Here is a 21976-nt window from a genome sequence, read left to right as displayed (position 1 = left end):
GCAAGCTGTCGAGCCAAACTGCACTCAGAGAGTGAGATTTTTGGATTCCCAAAATGTTTGCCTAAGATTTTTCTCGCTGCTTTTCCCGCTGGTTGCCGTGAGCTGGAATTGGGGAAAGCCTCAGGTGTTGGGAACATCTGGGACAAGGATGGAGCCCACCAGCCACAAGCCTCGATGGTGGCAGGGTTTTTCCAGCTGGGGCTGACCCAGCAGGGCAGGAGCTGCAGCCCTGTCCCCGTGGCCATGAGCAGAGGCAGCTGTGCCATCACACCAGTGCTCGGACTGGGAAGGACTGGCGTCCCTGCCTGGGAAGGACGAGTCTGCCCCGGGGGAGCAAGCCCAGCCTTGCACAGCCTTTGGGGTTTTCCCGAGGTGCTGGAGGTTTGCTCACCTTCCCCAGGAGGATATGATATGAGAGGAGCCTCCCCATGCAATGGAGATGTGCCTTCTGTGGGTCTGCCCAGGGGGGTGACACGATGGGTGTGTGACATCCCTGAGCCCCAGGGTGCAGCCTGTGTGGCAGGGAACATTCTAAATCCATTTTCCCTGCCCTGACCGTGAGCTGTGGTCACCCCCAGCTGGGCTCAGATGGCTGGGCCTGCGGGGCCAGGTGTGGGGGAAAATGGAAAAAGAAGGGACGGATACATCCAACAGTCAGGCAGGGCTCTGTGCCTCAGCATCCCTTTGGCCTTTGCCTGACCTGTGCCCACCAAAGCCAGGCCTGGGAGGGGGTGAGGCCTCAGCCAGACCGGTGCCCCTGCTCCAGGTGCCAGGCTGAGAACAGCACCCAGCCTTTGTCCTTCCCACAGCCCTCACTCAGCACGGGAGAGCTGCTACAGTATTTCACTGGAAAAACCACATTAATCATCCTCAGCACCGCCTCCCTGGCCTTTGTTACAGTTTGGTGCCCCAGCAGCGGCTTTAAAAGCATTATTTATTTTTAATAAAAGCTGATCTAAAGAGCGGCGTTGGCAAGATGATAAAAATAAAAATGCAGTGGTTGTCACAACTGTCAGCATCCCTGGGAATGGGGTCTGGCAGTGCCCGGCTGCCTTCCCCCCCAGCCTGAGTGGCTGCACAGGAAAGGAGAAAACAGCCAGCAGCACGTGCCTTGGGCAGCCTCTGTGCCAGGAAAGCAGCTCCTGCTCCTTAGTTTAATACACAGGTGCACTTCTCCAGTGTATTTGTAATTTTCTAAATGTTTAGCAACTTTAATTTCATTTACTGCATGAATAAATGAGCAAATAGGACATATACAAATGTTGGGAAGTAAATTAGCTTAAGTCTTTTCATTAAAAGAACTATGTGTTATTAAAACATCTGTGTTGCAATGTGCTGATATCACATTAGCAACAGGAATAAGAAATCCTGTTTATCCTTAGGAAACTAGATTTTCAGGGCATGCATCTGGCAGCGAGCACGGGGGCTGAGGCTGTAAACCACAGTGCCTGGCAGCATCTCCACTTCCCCAGGGAGCCCTGCAGAGTCACGGGGCAGCATTCCATGTCCCAGGCTCCAGGGCAGGCTGAGAGCTGCATCCCCAGGCTGTCCCTGGAAAACTCTGCCCAGCCCCAGGACAGTGTGCATCAGGCAGGGGGAGAGGGAAGCGTGCAGGAATTGAGCAGGAATTGTGCAGGAATTGAGCAGGAAGGATGCAGGAAGGATGCAGGAAGCACACCTCACTCACTTCCTGACCATCTCTTCTCTTTCCATCCCTTTTCCTTCGGGCAGACGGGAACAAAGCTGAACAGGAGGCCCTGGGCAGAGCCCACCCCAGCTGCCATCCCTGCTGCTGAGGCTCTCTCAGCCATGGCCAGCCTGGCAGGTTTCTCTGCAGAGCAGGGTCAGGGAGCTGCTCCAGGGCTCCTCTCGAGCTCAGGTTTCTCCCTGGCTCTTCCCGAGGAGCTCCGTTTGCAGAGCCCCGTGAGCAGCAGGGTTTCAATGCTGTCTGGCCCAGGCAGAGCCCAGCCGAGGCCGGGACAAAACAAAACCAGCATTCACGGGCAGTCATTGAAATTCCCAGCAGCTGTTCCCAACCAGCACACTCAGGTCTGCCGTCCTTTGCTGTCCTCAGGCACTTCCAGGGACATTTTCCTGAGTGGCAGAAGAACAAGTCCACCCATGAACAGCATCCCTCATCCTCCTGCTCCTGCCTGATGACACCAGCCCTGCTGGGGTGGCACTGCCCGCTTCGGGGGTCACTCAGCGCCAGCTGGGTGCTGCTGCCTGCAGACACCCCCAGACCCTGCCCTGGTGTCTCGCAGGCACCTCTCGGGCTCCAGCTCATCCCCATCCCCTGAGGCATCCCCTGATGCTGCCTGAGCCCCGAGGCCGAGCCGGGCTGTGGGGGTGGCAGCCCAGGCTGCCTCCATCACCTCCCCACAGCAGGAGAACAGCCGGGACAGAGGGAGAGCCCTCGGGCATGGATGGGGCTGCGGGCCAGGCACAGCCACAGCAGCCCCAGAGCAGCCCCAGCGCCGCCCCGAGCTCGGCTCACATGAGGCAGGAATTGCTCGGGCACGGGTTTGGGTCAGGTCGGGGTTAACCCCAGCTGTGCCTGGCCGTGGGGCAGGCAGGGGCACGCCGGGCAGGCAGCAGGAGCCAGCACACTCGGGGAGCCGGGGCTGAACGCTGCCTGCAGCCCCAGCGCCGAGCTGCAACAAATGAGTTTAGTGGCCTCAATTTAATTCCCTTTTGGACACGGCGGGAAAAAGATATTAAAGGAGGGAGAAGAGAGCAGAACCCTGGATTGATCGGTGCTGGGATGGGATGGTGAGCTACAGACAGGGGTGAGCCCTGGGGCAAAGGGGGCTGTGCTGGCAGCAGGGATGGGGTCACAGGGACAGCGCAGGGGGTGTCACTCCCATGGATGTGCCCAGTTCATGTAGCTGGAGCCACCAGAGCGAGGGTGCACCAAGCACAGGGCTCCTCCATCCCAGGAAATCCATGGGCTGCAGGAGAGAGCCCCTGTCCCCCTGCTCTCCTCACCCACGGTGTCCCTGGCACTGGGGCACACCCAGCCAAGGGCAGGCTGGCAGGGGGAAGGTGCCACTTCCAGCCCTCAGGAGCCAGGACTCCGATTTCAAAAAATAAAGTGAGGGTTTTCATCTGTATTTGCTTAGGAGGGTAATGACTTTATTTCTAATGTGATGCTCTGGTCCCTGATGGCTCAGGCACGGAAAGGGAGAGCTGATAAGAGTGAAGAGGCCCGGCCAGAGGGATGCTGGTGGCTGCTCTGTGCCTGGCATTCCCCACCTGGATCCCTTCCAGGGGATTCCAGAAATGCTGTCAGCTCTGGGAGCTGCACTGTGGCCATGGGGAGGGCAGCAGCTCGAGGAGGTGAAAGCCAGCCCTGATAAGAGCTGGGCTCTGCCCCGTTATGGCTGTGGGGAAGGCACAAGAGCCGCACAAGGTATTCCATACTTGCTGTGACCTGCCTGGGTCACCCTGTGCCTCTGGCCTCATCCTCTTTGGGAGGAACAAACCCTCCCTGACACCCCTCTGTGCCCACCCCATGCCCCTGGGTGGCTGCTGAGGCCTGGCAGGCAGCAGGGAATGTCCCTTCTTGGAAGATCCAATCACTCCCAGAGCAATCCAGCTCCATTCCTCCATCACAAGAAACAACTGATGTGTTTTGCCTGAGGTAACTGCTTTAGATTGGGAGGGCAATCCCAACCCCACTGCAGCCAGCTCCCCCCAGCCTGAACAAGACGTGTTTTCTTTGCTGAGGAGGAAGGAGGTTTCTCCTCTCCCCCATCACTTGTTCCAAGTTTGCCAGTCCCACAGAGACATGAGCAGAGCTCTGTGCATCTGGAGGGTTAACATCTCAGCTCTTCCAAATAAATAGAAAATGACCCAGTTTCTTTATTTTCCTCTTTTCCCAAAGTCCAAACACCCAAAAAATGAGACGGTAAGTGGAAGCCACAAATAGATTTCATGTATCCTGGCAGAGCTGGGAGATGAAAGCAGGGAAATCAGCTCCTGCCTCCCCTGCTCAGACCTGGGAATGGCACAGCACATCTTGCCAGGGGTTCATTTCCCTGGATTAACCAAACAGGAGAGGTTTTGGGTCTGATCCCAGCTCGAATCCCCATCCCTGGGGGACCAGGCTCTTCCCAAGCTCTCCCCAGAGCTGCTCCCATCTGCCTTGTTCCAGGCATTAAGGTGAGTGGCAGAACGTGCCCAGCCTTCAACCATTCCTATCACGTCCCATCTGGAGACAGAAATCTGCCTGCTGGCTTCACAATTAAAATTGAAATGATTTGATTATGGGGCTTCATTAGTAAAAACAAACACCAGGCAGCCTCCCTCCCTCCCTCTCCCCGCATCCCCGCCCAGCCGTTCCTCCCTGGGGCTGTTTTAGGTAAATCCCAGCCGGGATGCGGTCGGGATCACAAAAGGCTTCGTGTCTGCAGCTCGGAGCTCCTGTCGGGAGCAGCCTGAAAGAGGCAGATTTCAGACCCACGAATCTCCTTCGGGCAGGGATGAAGGAGCAGCCCCGATGGCTCGATGGGCTGCACGGAGTGCCCAATAGAGCGGGGAGGGGAGCAGGGAGGGGTGCAGGATGCTTTCTACCCCTCTGGGTGCTTTCCATCCCCTCTGGGTGCTTTCCAGCCCCTCTGGGCCCTTTCCATCCCCTCTGGGTCCTTTCCAGCCCCTCTGGGTCCTTTCCATCCCCTCTGGGTTCTTTCCAGCCCCTCTGGGTCCTTTCCAGCCCCTCTGGATGTTTTCCAGCCCCTCTGGATATTTCCCAGCCCCTCTGGGTGCTTGCAGACCTCACCAAGGGGTTCTCAGAGCTTTTTGGCCTCCTGCCTGGACTCCATCCCCTTCATTCCATGAGTCTCTGCACCTCCACACCAACCTGGCCTTGTCTTTGCTCGCTCCCTTTTCCTTCCCCGCAGCTGCAGCATCCCATGGGAAGGGCTGAGCAGGCTTGGAGCAGGCACGGAGTAAGCATGGAGCAGGCTCAGAGCAGGCTGCCCCTGGTGTGTGCAGATGCTCCAGTCCCTAAAGCATTGGCAGTTCTGGGGGAAGCAATTCAATCATCCCTCGGGGCGTTGGGAACAGGCTGTGCAGGCTGGAGAGGAGGAATGCCAATGGAGGGGGGCTCGGGAATGCTGCTGGGGTCGGGTGCTCTCCCTGGGACTGGTTTTCTCCAGCAGTGGCAGGACAAGGGGAATGGTTTCCAACGGACAGAGAGTAGGGTTGGGTCAGATATTAGGAAAAAATGGAAGTGTCACCAAGGCAGTGGCACTAACAGCATTGCTGTCCTACCCTGGCTTGCCTTGTGGGCTAAATCTTTAACCAGATCAAGGGTTTAACTTTATCAGTAGCTGGAAAAACGTGGCACCACTTCCCTGGGGCAAAGTATCTTGATCCCTGCAGAAATGCCTTTTCCTGGGCCTCACTCAGCAGCTCCTTTGGCATGGGGAGCCGTGGGACCCTCTGGAGCAGGGGGCACCCAGTGCCCCATGCCACACCTGGGCTCCCAGCTGCTTTTCCCTCCAAAACCAGGATTCTCACAGCCCCGAGGAGCTGGCACTTCCCCTGGCAGGGTGTGTACCCGGTCATGGATTGCCCTCCTGGTGGGCAGTGCAGGAGAGAAGCCACCCCCGGAGCAGAGGCTTCTGTGTCCCCTCAGGGGAGCCCCCCAAAATCCCCCTGCCAGCCCTGGAAAACCTTGCACATCCCCTGCCCAGAGCAGGATGATGGATTATTGTTATTAGAGGTGGAGAACAGTTTCTGTGCACAGCCAGGTGGCTCAGGAGCAATTCGTCACCCACCGGCGAGGGGGGCCGGGCTGTCCCTCTGTCCCTCCGTCCCTCTGTCCCTGCCCCGGTGGGAGCTCTCTGCAGCCTCGGCAGGCTCGGGGCGCGGCCGGATGGAGCCCAATCTGATGGGCACGGGCAGGGCTGTGGCAGCCGCAGGGCAGGGCTCGGACCTGAGCTGATCCCTGTGCCCGGGGCATCCTGTGGGACAAGGAAGAGGGACGGCAGCCCCCAGCCCCACGGCAGCCCCCAGCCCCACTAGCGGGGATCCATCCCCACGGCAGGGATCATCCCCATCCCGCTGCCCCCATCCCCTGTCCCCATCCCGGTGATGCCCCCACCCAGCAGAGGGGCAGAGAGGCAGGGAGGGGACGCTGGGAGCACACACAGCCCTGGCACAGGGGCAAAGCGGCAGTGCCAGCCCCAGCAGTGCCAGCCCAGCCCAACACAGCAGGACAGGCACAGGGGCGATGGGGCAGTGCCAGCCCCAGCAGTGCCAGCCCAGCCCGGGCTCAGCTGGCAGCACCAGCACAGCAGGACAGGCACAGCCGGTGCGGGCGGCGAGGGGGGGCTGTAATGACGGTCCAGCTCAGCAAAGGTAGCAGAGCATGAAAGCAATTTCACACTTTATTAGACAATTCAGGTGCCAGCTGCACCAGCCTGGAGCCAGCGCTGCCGTTCACGGCTCCTCTCCTGCTCTGCAGCCCCGGGCTCCCTCTCCATGGGGCTCAGCCCCTCCTCGGGCCACGCTGATCCCAGCTGGCACACGAGGGGCCCGTGAGGGTGGCCTGGGGCTTGAGCTGCCCCTCGTGGGCCACCACAGGGCAGGTGGCAGAACATTGCAGCACAGGCTGGCTCTGCTGGGAGCCAGCTCAGCCTGGCAGCGTGGGCAACCCGAGCTCTGTGCCCAAAGCCACTGGGGCTGGCTGTGCCCTTCAGCCCAGGGCAGCCACCCTGCTCCTCCTGGCTCCCTTTGCCCTCTCCTTTCTGCACCCCATGGTGAGGGGACGGATCTGGGATTGGGGCTGGTGGCAGCTGCTTTTCCTCACACCTCTGTGCCCCCGGGGTGCCCCAGCAGAGCCGATGGGCACACGGACACCTGGGCGCTCAGCCGTGCCCCTGGCACCCCGGGCTCTCACCTGGGGTGTGTTGTGCGTCCCTGCCGTGTCCCCGGGGAGCAGCGGGCACACGGAGCTGCTCCTGGCACGTGGCCGGGCTGGCAGCCGCGCCCCGGGGACGCTGTCACACCCCGCGGGTGGACAATATCCAAATGCCTGCACGTCCAGGATATGAATCAGCGCGGACAGGAGCGCAGCAGCCGCTCTGGGACACCCGGAGCTGCCCCGGAGGCGGCTCGGGCAGCCAGGCAGCGCCGCTGCCAAATTCCGGCAGGCTGAGGGCGGGTCAGGGGCAGCAGCGGCTCCGCTGCCACTTTGGAGCAGTCCGGGCACGGCAAAGCCCCGGCCTGGCAAAGCCCCGGCCTGGCACGCATTCCCCTGTTTGCACGGCTCCGTTCCCCCGTGCCAAGCATGGCACGGTGGCGCCGGGCCAGGGCCGTGCCTAACCTTGACCTGGCTGCTGGCGAGCAGCCCCAACTGTCCCTCCGTGCCCCCGGGCACAGGCATGTTCCAGCGGGCCAGCCAGAGCATTCCTCCCGGGAGAGCCTGTCCTTGAGAGGCTATTTAAAGGCACACTTGTGCCCTTAGCCCCCTCATGGCTGGGCTGGAAGAGCCCCGTGCCCTCCCGTGACTCCAGGAGGGCATTTCCAGGCTCAGGGCAGCAGCAGTGCTGTGAGTTTGGGTGAATTCAGGGAGAAGGGAGGGATGCAGGCACCCACATCCTGCAGCCAAGCACCAGGCCCCATCCTGGGGACAGAGCCCTGGGAAAGGTGCCCTGGCCATTGAGGCTGGCAGCAGGGCTGGGGGGACTGCAGAGCCCAGCTCACCCCTTGGCACCCACGTGAACTCAGTGCCCTCTTCCTGCTGGGTGTGCAGCCCAGCCCTGCCCAGCCCAGATCTCCTTCCAGTGGTTAGATCAGGCCCAGGCAGCAGCAGGCTGAGCACTCCGTGTGCCACCGTCACCTTTCAGCCCCCAAAGGGTCACAGGCACCCAGGGCTGTGGAGCAGGACCTGCCCCACTGCTGCCATGGCTGGCACAGGGCTGATTGCTGGTGCTTCACTGGGGAGGGAAACCCGACCTGGTGGGGTTTGATTAGGGATGGAAAAACGCAGAGGAGGCACCTGCAGGGAGCTGGAGGGGTGAGCCCTGTGCCTGCAGGGCCTGGGCTGGGTGGGCAAGCACAGACACAGCCCCTGCTCACCGACCCTCATCCCCAGCCTGCTCATTTTCCCTTGCTGAGGAGCCCATCAGCCTTTCCCCAGGCCGGGAGCATCCCCAGGACACGTCCCCAGCGCTGGCACTGCTGTCCCCTCCCAGGTTTGGTGTAGCTGAGCATTTCCTTGGGCCTTTCAATGGCACCTGGGCAGAGCTGGCTGCCCCCAGCCACCCCCCAGGTCCGGATGAAAGGAGGGTGAGCCCCCCTCTGCCTCACACCGGACCCCAGCCCCGCACAGGGCACTGCCTGGGGCTGTCCCCACCCGCCTGGCACCTGCCCAGGGCTGGGTGAGGCCGTGCCAGCCCTGCCCCCTGCCCAGCCCGCGGGCATGGCCGCACTGGGAGCCCGCGGGGAGCCCGTGGGTGGCCGGGCAGGGCCGGGCAGGGCACGGCACGGGCACCTTTGATGTGGGCAGCCCAGGCGACGCCAGCCGGGTGCTCCACTGCTCTGGGTGAGGGATGGGCAGCGTGCGGTGCCACTCCCGGGGCGCTCCTGAAGTCCCCTCTGGCACCACGGCAGGGCTGCCCACCGAAGCCCCATCAGCATCCCCTAACAGTGCAACCACGGGGAAACCGAGGCACGGAGACCTCGGGAATGGTGGGAGGGGTCTCCGGTCTCAAACCGAGCCTTAGGTCGGGACCGACCCGGATCGATCCTCCCAAAAACCTCTCCCACGGGACCTGCGCCAGCCCGCCGGGAATCTGTGCCGCTCGGGGTGCCGGGGCTCTCGGGGTCCCGATCTCGGTCCCTCCGCGGGGCGGACCCGGGCGGTGCCGCCGCCCCAGCGCCCCCAGCGCGGGCCCAAAGGGCACCGGGAGCGGGTGCGGGGCGCCCTCTGGCGGCCACGGGGCTCAGGGTGCCCAGGGAGAGAAATCCTCAGGTACTGAGGTGTCCAGGTAGCCAAATCCTCAGGTGCCCAGGGAGCAAAATCCTCAGGCGGTCAGAGAGCAAAATTCTCAGGTGCCTAGGTGCCCAGTTTCTCAGGCACTCGGGTGCCCAGGTAGCCAAATTCTCAGGTGCCCAGGTGCCCAGTTTCTCAGGCACTCAGGTGCCCAGATAGCCAAATTCTCAGGTGCCCAGTTTCTCAGGTACTCAGGTACCCAAGCAGCCAAACTCTCAGGCACTCAGGTGCCCCAGTGCCCAGATGCTCAGTGCCCAGGTGCCCCAGTGCCCCCTGCCTGGCTGAGGACCCCTCTGCAGTGCTGCTCCCTTGCTGCTCAATCCTGCTCCAAGCAGGGACGACACCACCTCATCTCCCCAGGGCACATTTGTCACTCACAGGGATTGCAGCAAATCCCTGGATAACTGCAGCCACCTGCCCTCACGCCCCGGTGCTGCTCTGCTTTGTGCCAACACACACGCAGCACCTGGCACCCTCACACCTCCTGTCAAAAGGCGCCTCCCAAGTGCCAACCTCGTGCCCTTGTCCCCCGGGTGCCTCCCACCACCTCCCCAGCCGGGGGCTGCCTCCCTCCAGCATCTCCCGCGAGGTTTCCTCAGTGCCAGGCTGGCTCCATCCATCCTTGCCCTGCCTGGCACGCTCACACGGGCAGGCTCCAGCCCGCCGGCTCCTGCACGGGCACGGTCACCAGGTAGCTGGAGGGCACGTAGCCCCTCTGGCCGTTCACCTCCACCAGGCTCCACTCCGTGCTGCCCTTCTTGTCGTGGGGCTCCAGCAGCAGCACGGGCTGCCCCGCCTGCAGGCTCAGCTCCTGCGGGCTCCGTGCTGCGAAGGAGAAGCCGGCAACCACCTGGGGGAGGCAGGGAGAGAGGGAGGGAGGAAGGGAAGGAGGGAGCCCCGGCTGGAGCTGGGAGTCAATGTGGCAAGGATGTGGCAGCTCCCAGAGGGCAGCACAGCAGCGCCGTGGATGGAGGGGCTGACCCACCAAGGATGGCTCTCTTGCCCTGTGCGCCCTGGTGCCAGCAAAAGGGACACCTGGAAAAGCAGCTCCACGTTCCCAGCCACACCAGGACGAGCGGGGAGCTGGTGGGGCTGCTGGAAATGTCCCCAGGGATGTTCCCCGCTCTCACCTGGAATGTTGGGGTGAAGGTGGCCACCTGAGGCCTGGGAGCTTCAGGGGATGCATAGGAATGTCTCCTCCTCTCTGGGTCACCGTCCAGGCCCAGCAGCTGCAGCACAGGCGGCTGCTGCACCTGCACTGGGCTGTAGGGCCGGAGCTTTGCAGCAGGGACAAACCCTCGGGGACCTGCAGGACACACACACAGCCAGGTGTGGAGACACAGCACTGACACTGCAGGACACACAGAGCCAGGAGTGGAGACACAGCACTGACACTGCAGGACACACACACAGCCAGGCGTGGAGACACAGCACTGACACTGCAGGACACACACACAGCCAGGTGTGGAGACACAGCACTGACACTGCAGGACACACACACAGCCAGGAGTGGAGACACAGCACTGACACTGCAGGACACACACACAGCCAGGAGTGGAGACACAGCACTGACACTGCAGGACACACACACAGCCAGGTCACGGGGCCCTGCTGCCTGGCACACACAGGAGACAGGAGTGACAATTGGGCTGTGGCCTGGCATGGCACAGCAGCCCTGTCCATCACATCCAGGAGAAATCCCCACCAAAAAGGGAATTCCATGTGTTTCTGTGTGTGTGGATTCCCCTTCCCCAGCCATGACACTTCCCCAGGGGAATCACCTGAGCCTTACAGCTGGTGGCAAAGCTCAGGTGCCTTGGGCTGAGCACAGCCTGGAAAGGAGCACAGGAGAGCACAGCCTGCTCCTTCATCCAGGATAGGAAATGATTGAGGTGAACCTGGCCCTGGTGCCAGGGTGAGGAGAGGCTGCCCACAGTGCCCACATTACCTCCAGCATCCACCAGCCACCTGCTGGTGTTGCCCTTGGTGTCAGAGTTCTGCAGCAGGGCCACGATCTGTCCCCTCAGCAAGGTCAGGTCCAGCTCTCTGCTGCCACTGATGTTGCTGGTCACTTGGTAGAGCTTGTCTGGGCCGTGCTTGCTCACAAGGGAAAGGACCTTCCTCTCCTCAGCTAGGGTCAGAGCCTGGTGGGGAGAGGAGACACAGGAACATTGCATGAGACCCCCACTCCTGCTCTCCTTCTGCAGGATCACACCCCAGGTTAACAGCAGAACCTCCTTTACACCCCCAGGTTTGGAGATGGGAGTCCAGAACCAGCAGAGCTCAGCTCCTCCATCCCTGCTTGTCCCCAGCTCTCAGGGGCTTGGGGGAATCCTGTGGAACCCCCAGGGCCCATCCTGGGCCAGCCTCCCCACCAAGGGCATTTCCTGCCCTGGGGAGCCGCAGCCCAATGTCTCTGTATCCACTGGCCTGAGCCCCACCCTGCCCTGCCCCTACCTGTGTGCCAGGGCTGGGTGCCACGGTCTCAAAGGCCTGGCAGAAGGCACGGAGCTGGGCACCCGACTGCTGCAGGCTGTCCTCCACCACCTTCCAGAAGCTGGGCAGGGCCATGTGCCCATGGGGCAGCTGTGGAGACAGGCTGGGGTCAGGGAGAGCCCTGACAGAGCTCTGGGGAGAGGCAGAGGGAGGCAGGAGGAAGAAAAGGGGTGAGGAAGCAAGAGAGCAGACCTGGCCACTAAATTCACCTTGCATGGGGGATCAATGTGCTCCTCTCTGGCTTTGAGCTGCATCTTGTGCTGCTCCTGCTCCTGCTCCTGGCCCAGGCCAGGGCTGTGCTCCACCCCAGGGCTTCTGACAGCCCTCCCTCCCTTCCATATTTACAAACATCAGTGAGGAGTTTTGAGCAGTGAGGAGTTTTGAGCAGTGAGGAGTTCTGGGAGACATCTCCCAGGGCATGGGGCTGGGGGAGGCTGTTCCCAGCCCCGGAGCTGCCTTTCTCCTCCCCGCCTTGCTGGCACAGGGCTCTCAGGAGCTCTGAGCTCACACCGACCTCTCAGACAGCAGCACATCAATAAATTACCAGCAGTGTCCACAGAGAGCAGGACAGTGTCTGACAGTGCAGAAGAGAAAATCTGGCTTTTCCTGGGCAGGAAGGAAGGGAGATCCTTACAAATGCTCCACAGGGAGCTGTGTGTCTGCAAGGGCGGGTGGGCCACAGCAAACCTTCAGTGCCCTGATGTCTGAGAGATCCCCCAAAGGTGGAGAAGGCAGTTCCAGCTCAGCCCCTGCGCCTGAGGGGTCCCACTCACCTGCTGCAGCTCCTTTTCTGCGTGGTGCAGGACCCGGGCAGCCAAGTCCAGCTGCAGGGCGCTGAAGGAGCGCAGGATCTGCCCCAGGAGCTGCACAGCCACCTGGTTGAACTGGGGCAGCTCGGCCACCAGCAGGTCATTGATGGCCAGGTAGGTGTTCATGGCAGCCTCCTCATCGTAGCTCACGCTGCCCATCTCGCTCTTCCTCTCCTGGATCTCCTCGTAGTCCAGCAGCTTGTCCAGGCGCTTCTTGACCAGCTGCTGGGGCCCCTCCAGCATGTCTGAGAGGCTGCAGAGGGGCTGCCACACCAGCCTGCCCACACGCTGCTTCTGCCAGGGCAGAACCCCAAACTCCAGGTGAGCCCCCAGGCAGGAGCCGCTGCCAGCACAGGGGCAGGGGGTCTGTGGGGAGTGGGGAGCACCTGGGGCATCTTTCCCTGAGGGCTCACAGGATGCCAACCAACACAAACCCTTGGGAGGGAGCCTGACACAATTCCAAACTTGTGCTCCATGGAAACAGCTGGGCAGGACCCTGCAATGGCTCAGAGCAGTCCCAGCTGAGCCTCTGCCCACACCCCTGCCCAGAGCCCATTTCAGGCCCCTCTGCCCCTGCCTTGGGGTGCTCTGGTCTCCTCCCCATCTCCCTGGAGGCACATCAGGCACACACTGCATCCCATCCCAGCCCTGGCTGTGCTCCTGCTGTGTCCCTGTCCCTGGAGCTGCTCCCTCCCTCCCTGTGCCAGGACTGCAGATGGATCCTGTTACTCCCTGCTGGCTCTGCCTGCCCAGCTGGGCTCTGGGGCACTCTGAGGACACCGGGGTGCCCCCAGTGAGCCCTGGCAGAGGTGGGAGAGCTGCAGAAGGTGTGCGGGGCAGGAGCACTCACAAACTCGGGGAACACGGCGCTCTGCAGGAGCTGGGAGAGGCGGCGGTGCTGCTGGGCAGGTCCCTGCTCCATCTGCAGGTCACACAGGTGCGGGCTGGGCAGCAGGAACGCCTGCAAGGGAGGCAGCACCACTCTCCTTGAGCTCCTTCCCGATAATCCTGCGTGGGCAGCCCTTGCCAATCTTTCCTGCAAGGTCTTTCCAGCCCAGGAATTGCTGCTGAACCCTCGGCCGCTCCCCGAGGCTTTCCTGATAATGCCGTGTCCGGGGATTGCATGTTTTGCCAGCACTCAGAGTTTCATTTTCCTCAGATGCCCCGAGGGATTTCCATGAGAAAATCGTAGCAGCTGCTGACCCAGGTGGTTTCAGAAGGGCAATTTGTTGTCAGGACTGATCTGGGGACCTTTCTGCCTTATACACACTATTAAATTGAGAATTCCCAGGCTGAACAACACCCGGCCTTTTCAATCATTTCAGACCTTGAAATAATGATAAGTTTAAGGACGGATTATTCTCAACTGACACCAGCTCAGACAGTGTTGTCAAAGCCTCAGCTTTGGTTTAAACTCCCCTGGGCTGGAGCAATCCTTGTGTGTTGTGCAACTCCCTGACACAACAGCTCAGCTGCAAATCCCTGAACATCCCCAACAGCTCCTGCTTTCCACAGGGCTTGGAAGTATCCCCAATCCTAAGGAACAGCTCCTGAGGGATGGGGCCAGTGGTCAGGGTGTTACCTCTAGGTGGCCCAGGTAGGATGCCATGTTCTCCTTCAGCGTGGCCACACTGGATGCCACACACTGGAACTTCTCTTCCAGGTCATCATATTCCTTGTCCTCAGTCTGTCAGGAGAGAGGCAGCTTGTCACCAGCATGGGCAGGGCTGATGCCCATCACTGGGGGCTGAAACAGCAGCCTGGAGCTCACGGGGCAGGGCAGACCTGGGGGGCTCCATGAATCTGGAAAGGGTCAAAACATTGGTGCAGGCAGCAACAAAGCTCTTGGTGTGGTTGTGGTGCTGGGGAACACTGGGGTGTCTTTGCTTTTCTGGGGGGCCCAAGGGTCCTGCAGGTCCTTTGGGGGCCAAAGTGCTGCCCTGCAATGCTCTGGGGTGGGGAGTGAGGTGCGTGCCTGCATCCCTGCATCCCTGCTATCCCACTGCTCCTTGGGCTGATGGAGAACCAGGAGGCAGCACCAGCCACCCCACCCCATACCGGCCTTGTACTCCCCATTCTGCCATCGAGGCACTTGAGGAGCACCAAAATGCCCCAGAAACGGCGCAGGGAGGGGCAGCAGGTGCCCGGGGGGTGGGTGAGGGCTGCCCACCTTGGCCACGATGCCAGCCTCGTGCATGAGCAGCCGGCTGAGGCGCGTGGTTTTCTTGGCGATGGAGTGCGTGTTGAGCCGCGCCAGGCGCGCCCGCAGCGTCAGGTGCTCCGCCTTGGTGTACTTGGTGGCTGCCTCGGGTGGGAGGACACAAAATAAGGGGGGAAAAAAAAGATCAGAAGAGGAGACTTCATGGCTGAGCAGGCAAGGAAGGTGAGCAGCACAGGGGCTGATCGGCAGGATAAGCACGAGCCACATCAAAGAAGGGAAGGACTAGGAAAACCAAAGAGGAAGGTGAGCTCCCATCTCTGGGGAGCCTGATTTCTCCTACCCCAAGGGCAGAAGTGTTATTCCCCGTTCCCCAGCCCCAGGAATGTGGACAGACTGGTTTAGTCCTCATCACCCCCATGCCACCCTGCTCCTGCAGCCTTTGGGTCTTGCCCAGAGTGGCACTGACAGGACCAGAGCAGTTCCAGGAGCTGCCTGCACAGTCTGCAGCAGGATTAAGTGGAGGGCAGGAGAGCTTTGAACTGATTTAGGTGGGAATTAGTGCCCAGGAGACCACTGGGGTCATGCTGGGTGCTGTGCCCCCTCCTGCACCAAGGCCTGGCCACTCACCCACTTCGCGGCGCCGCTTGTACTCGTTGATGTTGGCATTGACCTGGGCCATGGCACGAGCCGCTGCCTCCAGGGCTGAGTGGGCACTGGCACTGCTCGGGGTGTTCTCCAGGATCTTCCCCAGCAGCAGAGGGTACTTGGTGACCCTCTGCACGGGCATCACCAGGAAGAAGCTGAGGTCTGAGGCGCCCGTGTGAGGCCTGGTGGGGAGGGGAATTGCTCAGGGCTGGTGTGCAGGGCTGCCCTCCTGCCCTGCTGCTCTCCACAGCTTCTCTGGGAGTGTTTGTGGGACAGAGCAGCCCAGATGTTGTGGGGCATTTCTGGCTGCTCCCTCCAGCTGCAGAGGACTGTGCCTGCCAGCCCTAAGGGCAGTGCCAGCCTTGGGTGGGTATCCTGCCTCCCTGGGCAGCTGTGTGCTTGTCCAGCCCTGGGCATGGCATCAGTGGGCAGCAGGGAGGGAAGGTGTTGGCAGTGTCTCCTTCCCACCCACAGGAAGGCAGCACCTCTCTTTGGGAATCACATTGTCTGTGCCCTAAGCAGAATCCCAGGAGCTGCTCCCCTGCCGCTGCTGCTCCTCCTGCCTCTCACAGTGTTTGTGACCCCCTGATAGTTCAGGTCCCCTAGGGCCAGCCTGTGTCTCTCTGGTCAATGTGGGAAGGATGTGCCCTCCCTGGGGAAGGCAGCAGCTGTGGATATCACCCATCCCTTATTTTGGGATCCATCATAAAAGATCCTGACCCAAGGGTCCAGGACAGGCTGCCAGGGACTGCCACAAAGGCGGTGGCCGTGATATGACAGCCAGCCTGGTGACACAGATCCACGCAGGCAGCTTGTCCAGAGAGGAGAAGGGCAAAGCCAGGATGTGAAACAGGCACAGGGAGGTGGTGGCTCGGCAGAAGGACCTACACGGTGGCATTGAGGGTGTCCAGGATCTCCTTCTGCAGCTGGGGGTCCCTGCGGTAGCTCTCCACCAGCTGCAGGGCATGGTCGTAGCTGGCACAGTAGATCTTGTAGACAGCCTCCATCTCTTCCTTGAACTCCTGGAACAGTGTGCCTGGGGAGGGAGAGTGGGGCTGAACAGGAGGGTCCTTTCCCATGACAAGGAAGGGGTTTAACCCCAGCCTGCTGGAAGGACAAAACCAATGGAGCAATGCCAAGTGTGCCAGGGCAGGGCTCTGCCCCCTGGGTACCCTGCTAGGCTGGGCCTGCTGCTGTGCCCATCACTCTGCAGGCTGGGCAGCTCAGCCTTGGCTGGACGCGGTGGCACCAGAGCTTCCCAGAGCCCAGGCAGGAGCAGGAGGTGCTAGGGCAGGGGCTGGGCTGGCACACCCCCACAGGAGGGCACGGGGCAGCCATGGCACTGCACCACTTACTGATGCCGAGCAGCTGCTCCTGCCCCTGGCCAGGCATGTCCTCCAGCCCCTTCAGAAAGCGCCTGGACACATGGAGGATGTCGTCGGTGTTGGAGAAGAGTCCTTCCAGGTCCAGCTCGGGCAGCTGAAGGGAACAAAGATGCCCCAGGCTAAGCCAGATACATCAGAGATGGACCAGGTGCTTCAGAGGCACTGCTGGTAACTTCCACCTGCCCCATGGGACACCCCAGGGAGTGATGCTGTGTTTCAGGAGGCTTTGGGGATGCTGAGGCCTGTCTGGGCTCCCAGGGTGGCTGTACTGGGTCAGACCCAGTGTCCCTCCAAGCCCAGAGGCTGGCTGGTGAGGGAGCACAGGGAGGGGGAAGGGGCACCTGCAGTGATTTGGGCATCTCTCAGCTGTGACAGAGTCCCCCTGCAGTCCCCTGGCAGAGGTGTCCCGTGTCACCTGCTTGTCCTGGAGGTGAGCCCGGATGTCACACACACACAGCTGCATGTTGTGCACGTAGCTGGCCTCGGTGCTGAGGAGCTCCTCCACGGCCAGGCGCTGGCTCAGCTCCATCCTGTCACAGGGCATCTCCTCGTACACGGCCTCCTCAGCCTCAGCTGCATCCTCGGGGCCGGGCTCTGCACTCGCCATCTCTGCAGGGACCTGCAGGGGTGGCAAAGGCAGCCCTGGGACCGGTGCTCTGAGCCCAACCCAGCTCGGTGCCCGTGCTCCCTCCCCTGGCCACCACAGCACATCCCCAGGGACACTCATCCCATCTGCGCGCTCCAAACCCATCAAACCATCCATTGCTGGAGGCAGGAGCAGGCTGCCTGCAGACACCCACGTGTGGCAGGCAGGGACGTGCCACACACACGTGCCCACGCTCTGGTGACCAGGTGTGGGGCAAGGGGGCCCCCAGGTGCCAGCAAGGGCCTGGCAGCTGCCACCCAGCACTGGGACTGTTCAGGGACCCGTCCCCATGGCAGAGCAGGGTTTGCCACCTCCGCTGCAGCTCCTTGCTGCCAGGGCCAATTGTTCCCTCCCTGCCTTGGCTGGCGGCGCCTGGCACCTTGCCTGGCATTCAAGGGTCCTGTTCAAAGTACAAAGAGTGGCTCTGCAGTGCTGGAACAAGAGATGTTTCTGTGACAGCAAGAGCTGCTTTAAAAGCCACTGGGATGGGGGAGAAGTGGGCAGAGCTGCTGCTGCCTCTGCCAGCTGCACTGGCAGCCCCTGGTACGCAATGCCAGGGCCCTGCGTGGCACAGCACACTCTTCTCTCCTCTCTGCCGTGGAAAATCTGAGCTGATTGCTGACATTTTCTTCTCAGGAAACACACTCTGCTCTAACTGATACCAGGGAGCATGAGCAGCTCCCAGAGCATCACAAACAGTGCTTGGCTGCTGGCAGGAAGGTCTTGAGAGAAAGAGAGGTGTGGCACAGGCACAGCTGGGCTGTGACAGCCCTGGCCGGGCAGGATTCCTGCCAGGCTCCTGCGGAGGAGGAGAGCAGCAAGGGCAAGGCAGAGGCGGCAGATAAAAGCCAGATGGCACAAGCAGCAGCACAGACTTTGCCCTGCCCTGCCTGCCCAGCCAGTGCCAGCCTCCACAGCCACACTGCACCGTGCCAGGTGCCCCCTGGGAGGCTGCAGCCCCTCTCCCTGTCCCCACCGGGTCCAGCTGACAAGGGCTGATGCAGCTGTGAGCCGTGGGCAGGGCCACTGTCCCCTCCTGGCACACGCCCACTGCTGGGCTTGGCACAGCCGGCAAAGTGGCATTGGACCTGCACTTGCCCGAGAGGAGTGTGTCACCCTGCCAGCTGTCACCCTGTCCTCTGGGACTTGGCTGCCTGTCCTGCCTGTGGCTGCCATGGGACATGGGGAGAGGAGACTTTCCTGCACCCCTCTGGGTGCTCCCGAGGTGTCCGGGCAGAGGGGTTCCCATCAAGAACCAGCGTCCTCTGCCTGGGGTGGCAGCAAAGCCCCAGTTCAGTGGAGGCAGGTGGAAAGGCAGGTGAGACACCCCTGAGCCCTGGAGGGGCACCCTGCAGTTCAGGGCATGCCAGTATTGGGGTGTCCCTGGTCCCTGCAGCAGCATCCCCAGGGCACAGAGCTGCTCTGGGGGCTACCCCAGGCTGCAGAAACCTCCTTGCCTCCCCTCACCCCCCTGGCCTGACACCTCAGAGCGACAAGGGGACAGCGCAAAAGGAAGCCGCAGCATTTCGGGGCAGCGTTGGAGCAGGCTGACAGCGCAGGAGCAGGTTTCGTTTTCCCAGCCTCCCTCCCAGGCAGCTTCCCACATTTGAGCTGCCACTGCTGCCTCGGCTGCTGCCAGCACCCCTGTCCCTACGGGGGCTGCGGGCATCCCTATCCCTATGGGGGGCTGCCATCACCCCTGTCCTTACAGAGGCTGCCAGCATCTCTGTCCTTACAGAGGCTGCCAGCATCCCTGTCCATGACGGGGGGGCTCCAGGCATCCCTGTCCATGACGGAGGGGCTCCAGGCATCCCTGTCCATGACGGGGGGGCTCCAGGCATCCCTGTCCCCGGTGGGGCTCGGGGCATCCCTGTCCGTGACGCGGAGACCGGCCCAGCCCTCCCGCGCACCGGCTCTCCCCTGCAGCTCCCACCGCGCCCCAGGAGTGTACCCCCCGCTCCTCAGCCAGCCCAGCCTCGCCTCTGCCCCCCGGACCCCGGGCCCCGGCTCTCACCTGCGGAGCGGGCGGGGTTGCGCAGGTCGCCGTGCCCGGCCGCGCTGCCGCTCTGCGGGCGGGGACAGCGCAGCCGCTGCTGCGGGCACGGGGGCTCCCGAGCGGGGCTGATCCCGAGCGGGGCTGATCCCGAGCGGGGGATAACCCCGAGCAGGGGATAACCCCGAGCAGGGGATAATCCCGCCCCGGGGCCCGGCCCCGCCGCTCGGGGCCGCCGCAGCCGCCGCCGCTCGGTGTCGGTCGGGCAGAGCGGGGCGGGCCCTGCGCACGCCCGGCGGGCGGGGGGGGCTGGCGGCCGGCCCGGCTGGCACCGGCTGGCCCGAGCACCGCCCCCGCAGCACCGGCACCGGCACGGGCTCCTGTCCGTGAGAACAGCCGAGCCCCGGTCCGGATCGGCCCCCGGTGCCGCCAGCCCTGTGCCCCCCGTCCGTCCAGCCCCCGGTGCCGGCAGGGCAGGGGGCACACCGGGAGACAGGGGACACACCGGGAGAGCAGGGTACACAAACTCGCCCCTGACACCGATAACAGGGACAGGTTCCCCCATGTCTCCCCGGCATCGCTCCGAGGTACAGCCCCAGTGATGCCCTGCTGTTCCCACAGCCCATCCCAAACGCGCAGGGTTCCTGCTGTGTTATCCCAAGGTCAGGCATGTCCCGGCACTGCTCTGCTGTCCCTACCTCTGCTCAGCCTCGGGAACGGGGACAAAGAAAACAGAAATGAAAATAGAACCGCGGAAGCTCGGACATGGGGAACCAGTGCCTGCTTGGCGCGAAGTTGGTTTTTATTCTCGGTGAGGTGTTTGCATCCTTATAAACAAGTTATTGAGAAGAGAGAGGCTGTTCACTTGTCCTGACCACAGGGAGGGGATGGCAGCACTGGGGTTTTTCCAGGCTGACCCACGGTGTGCAGAAGGTGTCACTGTGAAAAGGACTCAGGTTTTCAGTGACTCATGCAGCACAAGGCAGCGTCTGTGACCAGATCCAAAACTCCCCATGGGCCAGGACAAGCTCTCTGGGTCTTCCAGCCCTTCCCTCTGGGTTCCTTTGTGGGACCCTTTCTGATGTGGGCTGGGCAGGGCAGCACAGGGACCTACACGCACCTGCTCCACCTGCTCCCAGCCAGTGCTGGTGCCACAAAGGCCATCCTGTCCCACTGCTTGTCCTGCCACAAGGGCCATCCTGTCCCACTGCTTGTCCTGCCACAAGGGCCATCCTGTCCCACCACTTGTCCTGCCACAAAGGCCATCCTGTCCCACCACTTGTCCTGCCTGCCTCCCATCCTGGCCACAGAGAGACAAAACTCATGGAACTGGCTGACTGGGTGGTAAAGCACCCCAGCAGGATCAGTCCCAGGCTGGTCTGTGCCACATGGGCTCAGGCAGTGACATGGCCACAGGAGGGACCCATACACGGCTGGGCAGCGAGGGCATTACCTGGCTGTGGCTTTGGGCACACAGATGTCCTTCCTCCCTTGCAGGTGGCAGCAGGGCTTCAGTCCTTGCCCAGGTGCTCTCTGAAGCAGCAAGAGGCCCCTTGGGCTGGCATTGCTCTGATGCCAGTTCTCAGCTCCATCTCACTGCCATGTCCAACAAAGCCATGGGGACACACCACAGCTGCTTTGCTCCCATCAGCACATTGTGGATGATCCAGGGCAGGAACCACCAGGGAATCCAGCAGGGCAGAGCTCTCTCCTCCCCCAGCATCTCCATCCCACCGGGCAGGAGCGACACCCCATCCCCAGCCCCTCCCCGGCCAGCTGACACCACGGGTGCTCCCTCAGGCACATTTCCCATTCCAATCTGCTTTTTCAGAGGCAGGATAGGCTGGCTCCGGCGAGTTCCTTGCAGGATGGGCTTGTCCTGCTTCCTGACAGCTCCTTCCCTCGGCACAAGCCGTTTCCTTCCTGCCCTGCTGCTAGCACCACACACCTCCCGCGCAGCCTTAGCTGGGGCTGCGGCTCCGCTCGCCTCACCTGGGCGGCCCCGGGAGCGCTGTGTGACAGGGACAGCGCCGTGTGACAGGGACAGCGCCGTGCGACAGGGACAGCGCCGTGTGACAGGGACAGCGCTGTCACCGCTCCAGGGCTCCCCAGGAGGAGGGGCAGCGGGCTGCCTGCCCCGGCCCGGCTCTCCTTACACCGGGAAAACAAGCAGGCGCCGGCTGGTCGAGCACAAGTGTTTGCGTGCCAGGGCTGTGGGCAGGGGAAGCCAAGCTGAAGTGTCCCAGCAGGGTGGGCTGTCCCCTGGCACCCAGCCGGGCGGGCTCCCACCCTGCCAACGCAAACCTGGCAAGCTGGGCAGGGAGTGGGGTGTCGTGTGGGACCCTGCAGGGCTTCTCCTGCAGCAGAGCCAGCTGTGTGCAAGCTCATTGCAAAACTGCTTCTGACAGAGCAGGGCGAGCCACCTCCACAGCACTGCCCAGCCCTCTCCAGAGCCACTGGAGCCCTTTCCATACCCACTGCCCCTGCAGGAGAGCATTGCCCAGCCCTTTCCATACCCACTGCCCCTGCAGGAGAGCATTGCCCGGCCCTTTCCATACCCACTGCCCCTGCAGGAGAGCATTGCCCGGCCCTTTCCATACCCACTGCCCCTGCAGGAGAGCATTGCCCAGCCCTTTCCATACCCACTGCCCCTGCAGGAGAGCATTGCCCAGCCCTCTCCAGACCTACTGCCCCTGCAGGAGTCTGTGCCAGCCCTGCTCTGGCAGTATTTAAGGAAAAACCCAACCCCGTGAGGCTGGTGGGACTCGATCCCTGGGACTCTCCTGTGTGGTGAGCACAGCCTCAGCAGGGGCTGGAGCAGCAGCTGATAATGGTTC

The 21976-nt window shown here is 62.2% G+C and overlaps 1 protein-coding gene across 3 annotated transcripts; it reads right to left on the bottom strand.

Annotated features, from left to right (window-relative positions):
• Positions 1-8375: 8375 nt before the first annotated feature.
• Positions 8376-20746, bottom strand: ARHGEF37 (Rho guanine nucleotide exchange factor 37). Of its 3 annotated transcripts, none has more exons than XM_058815379.1 (13): positions 20593-20746; positions 16916-17119; positions 16471-16594; positions 16004-16151; positions 15098-15297; positions 14480-14610; positions 13892-13996; positions 13160-13270; positions 12274-12603; positions 11462-11590; positions 10953-11148; positions 10135-10310; positions 8376-9854 (listed from the first exon to the last, which is right to left on the bottom strand). In XM_058815379.1, the coding sequence occupies exons 2-13, from the start codon at positions 17105-17107 to the stop codon at positions 9645-9647; spliced, it is 2052 nt and encodes a 683-aa protein (XP_058671362.1). In that variant the 5' UTR covers positions 17108-17119; positions 20593-20746; the 3' UTR covers positions 8376-9644. The 3 variants fall into 3 exon arrangements, with proteins under 3 accessions (XP_058671362.1, XP_058671364.1, XP_058671363.1); XM_058815381.1 differs by having other exon boundaries at positions 12274-12600; XM_058815380.1 differs by lacking the exon at positions 20593-20746 and adding an exon at positions 19161-19393.
• Positions 20747-21976: the final 1230 nt, after the last annotated feature.

Source organism: Ammospiza caudacuta, chromosome 16, assembly GCF_027887145.1.
Source record: "Ammospiza caudacuta isolate bAmmCau1 chromosome 16, bAmmCau1.pri, whole genome shotgun sequence".
Lineage (NCBI taxonomy): Eukaryota > Metazoa > Chordata > Aves > Passeriformes > Passerellidae > Ammospiza > Ammospiza caudacuta.
Note: the sequence above shows the minus strand (reverse complement) of the source record. Positions and strands in the feature narration are given on the sequence as shown.

Coding starts and splice junctions, on each gene's coding strand:
- ARHGEF37 (XM_058815379.1), bottom strand. CDS start 17,107: ATGGCGAGTGCAGAGCCCGGCCCCGAGGATGCAGCTGAGGCTGAGGAG. Junction 13,997..14,479: donor AGGCTGGCATCGTGGCCAAG/GTGGGCAGCCCT, acceptor CTCTCCTGACAG/ACTGAGGACAAGGAATATGA. Junction 12,604..13,159: donor GCGCCGTGTTCCCCGAGTTT/GTGAGTGCTCCT, acceptor CTGCCCTGGCAG/AAGCAGCGTGTGGGCAGGCT.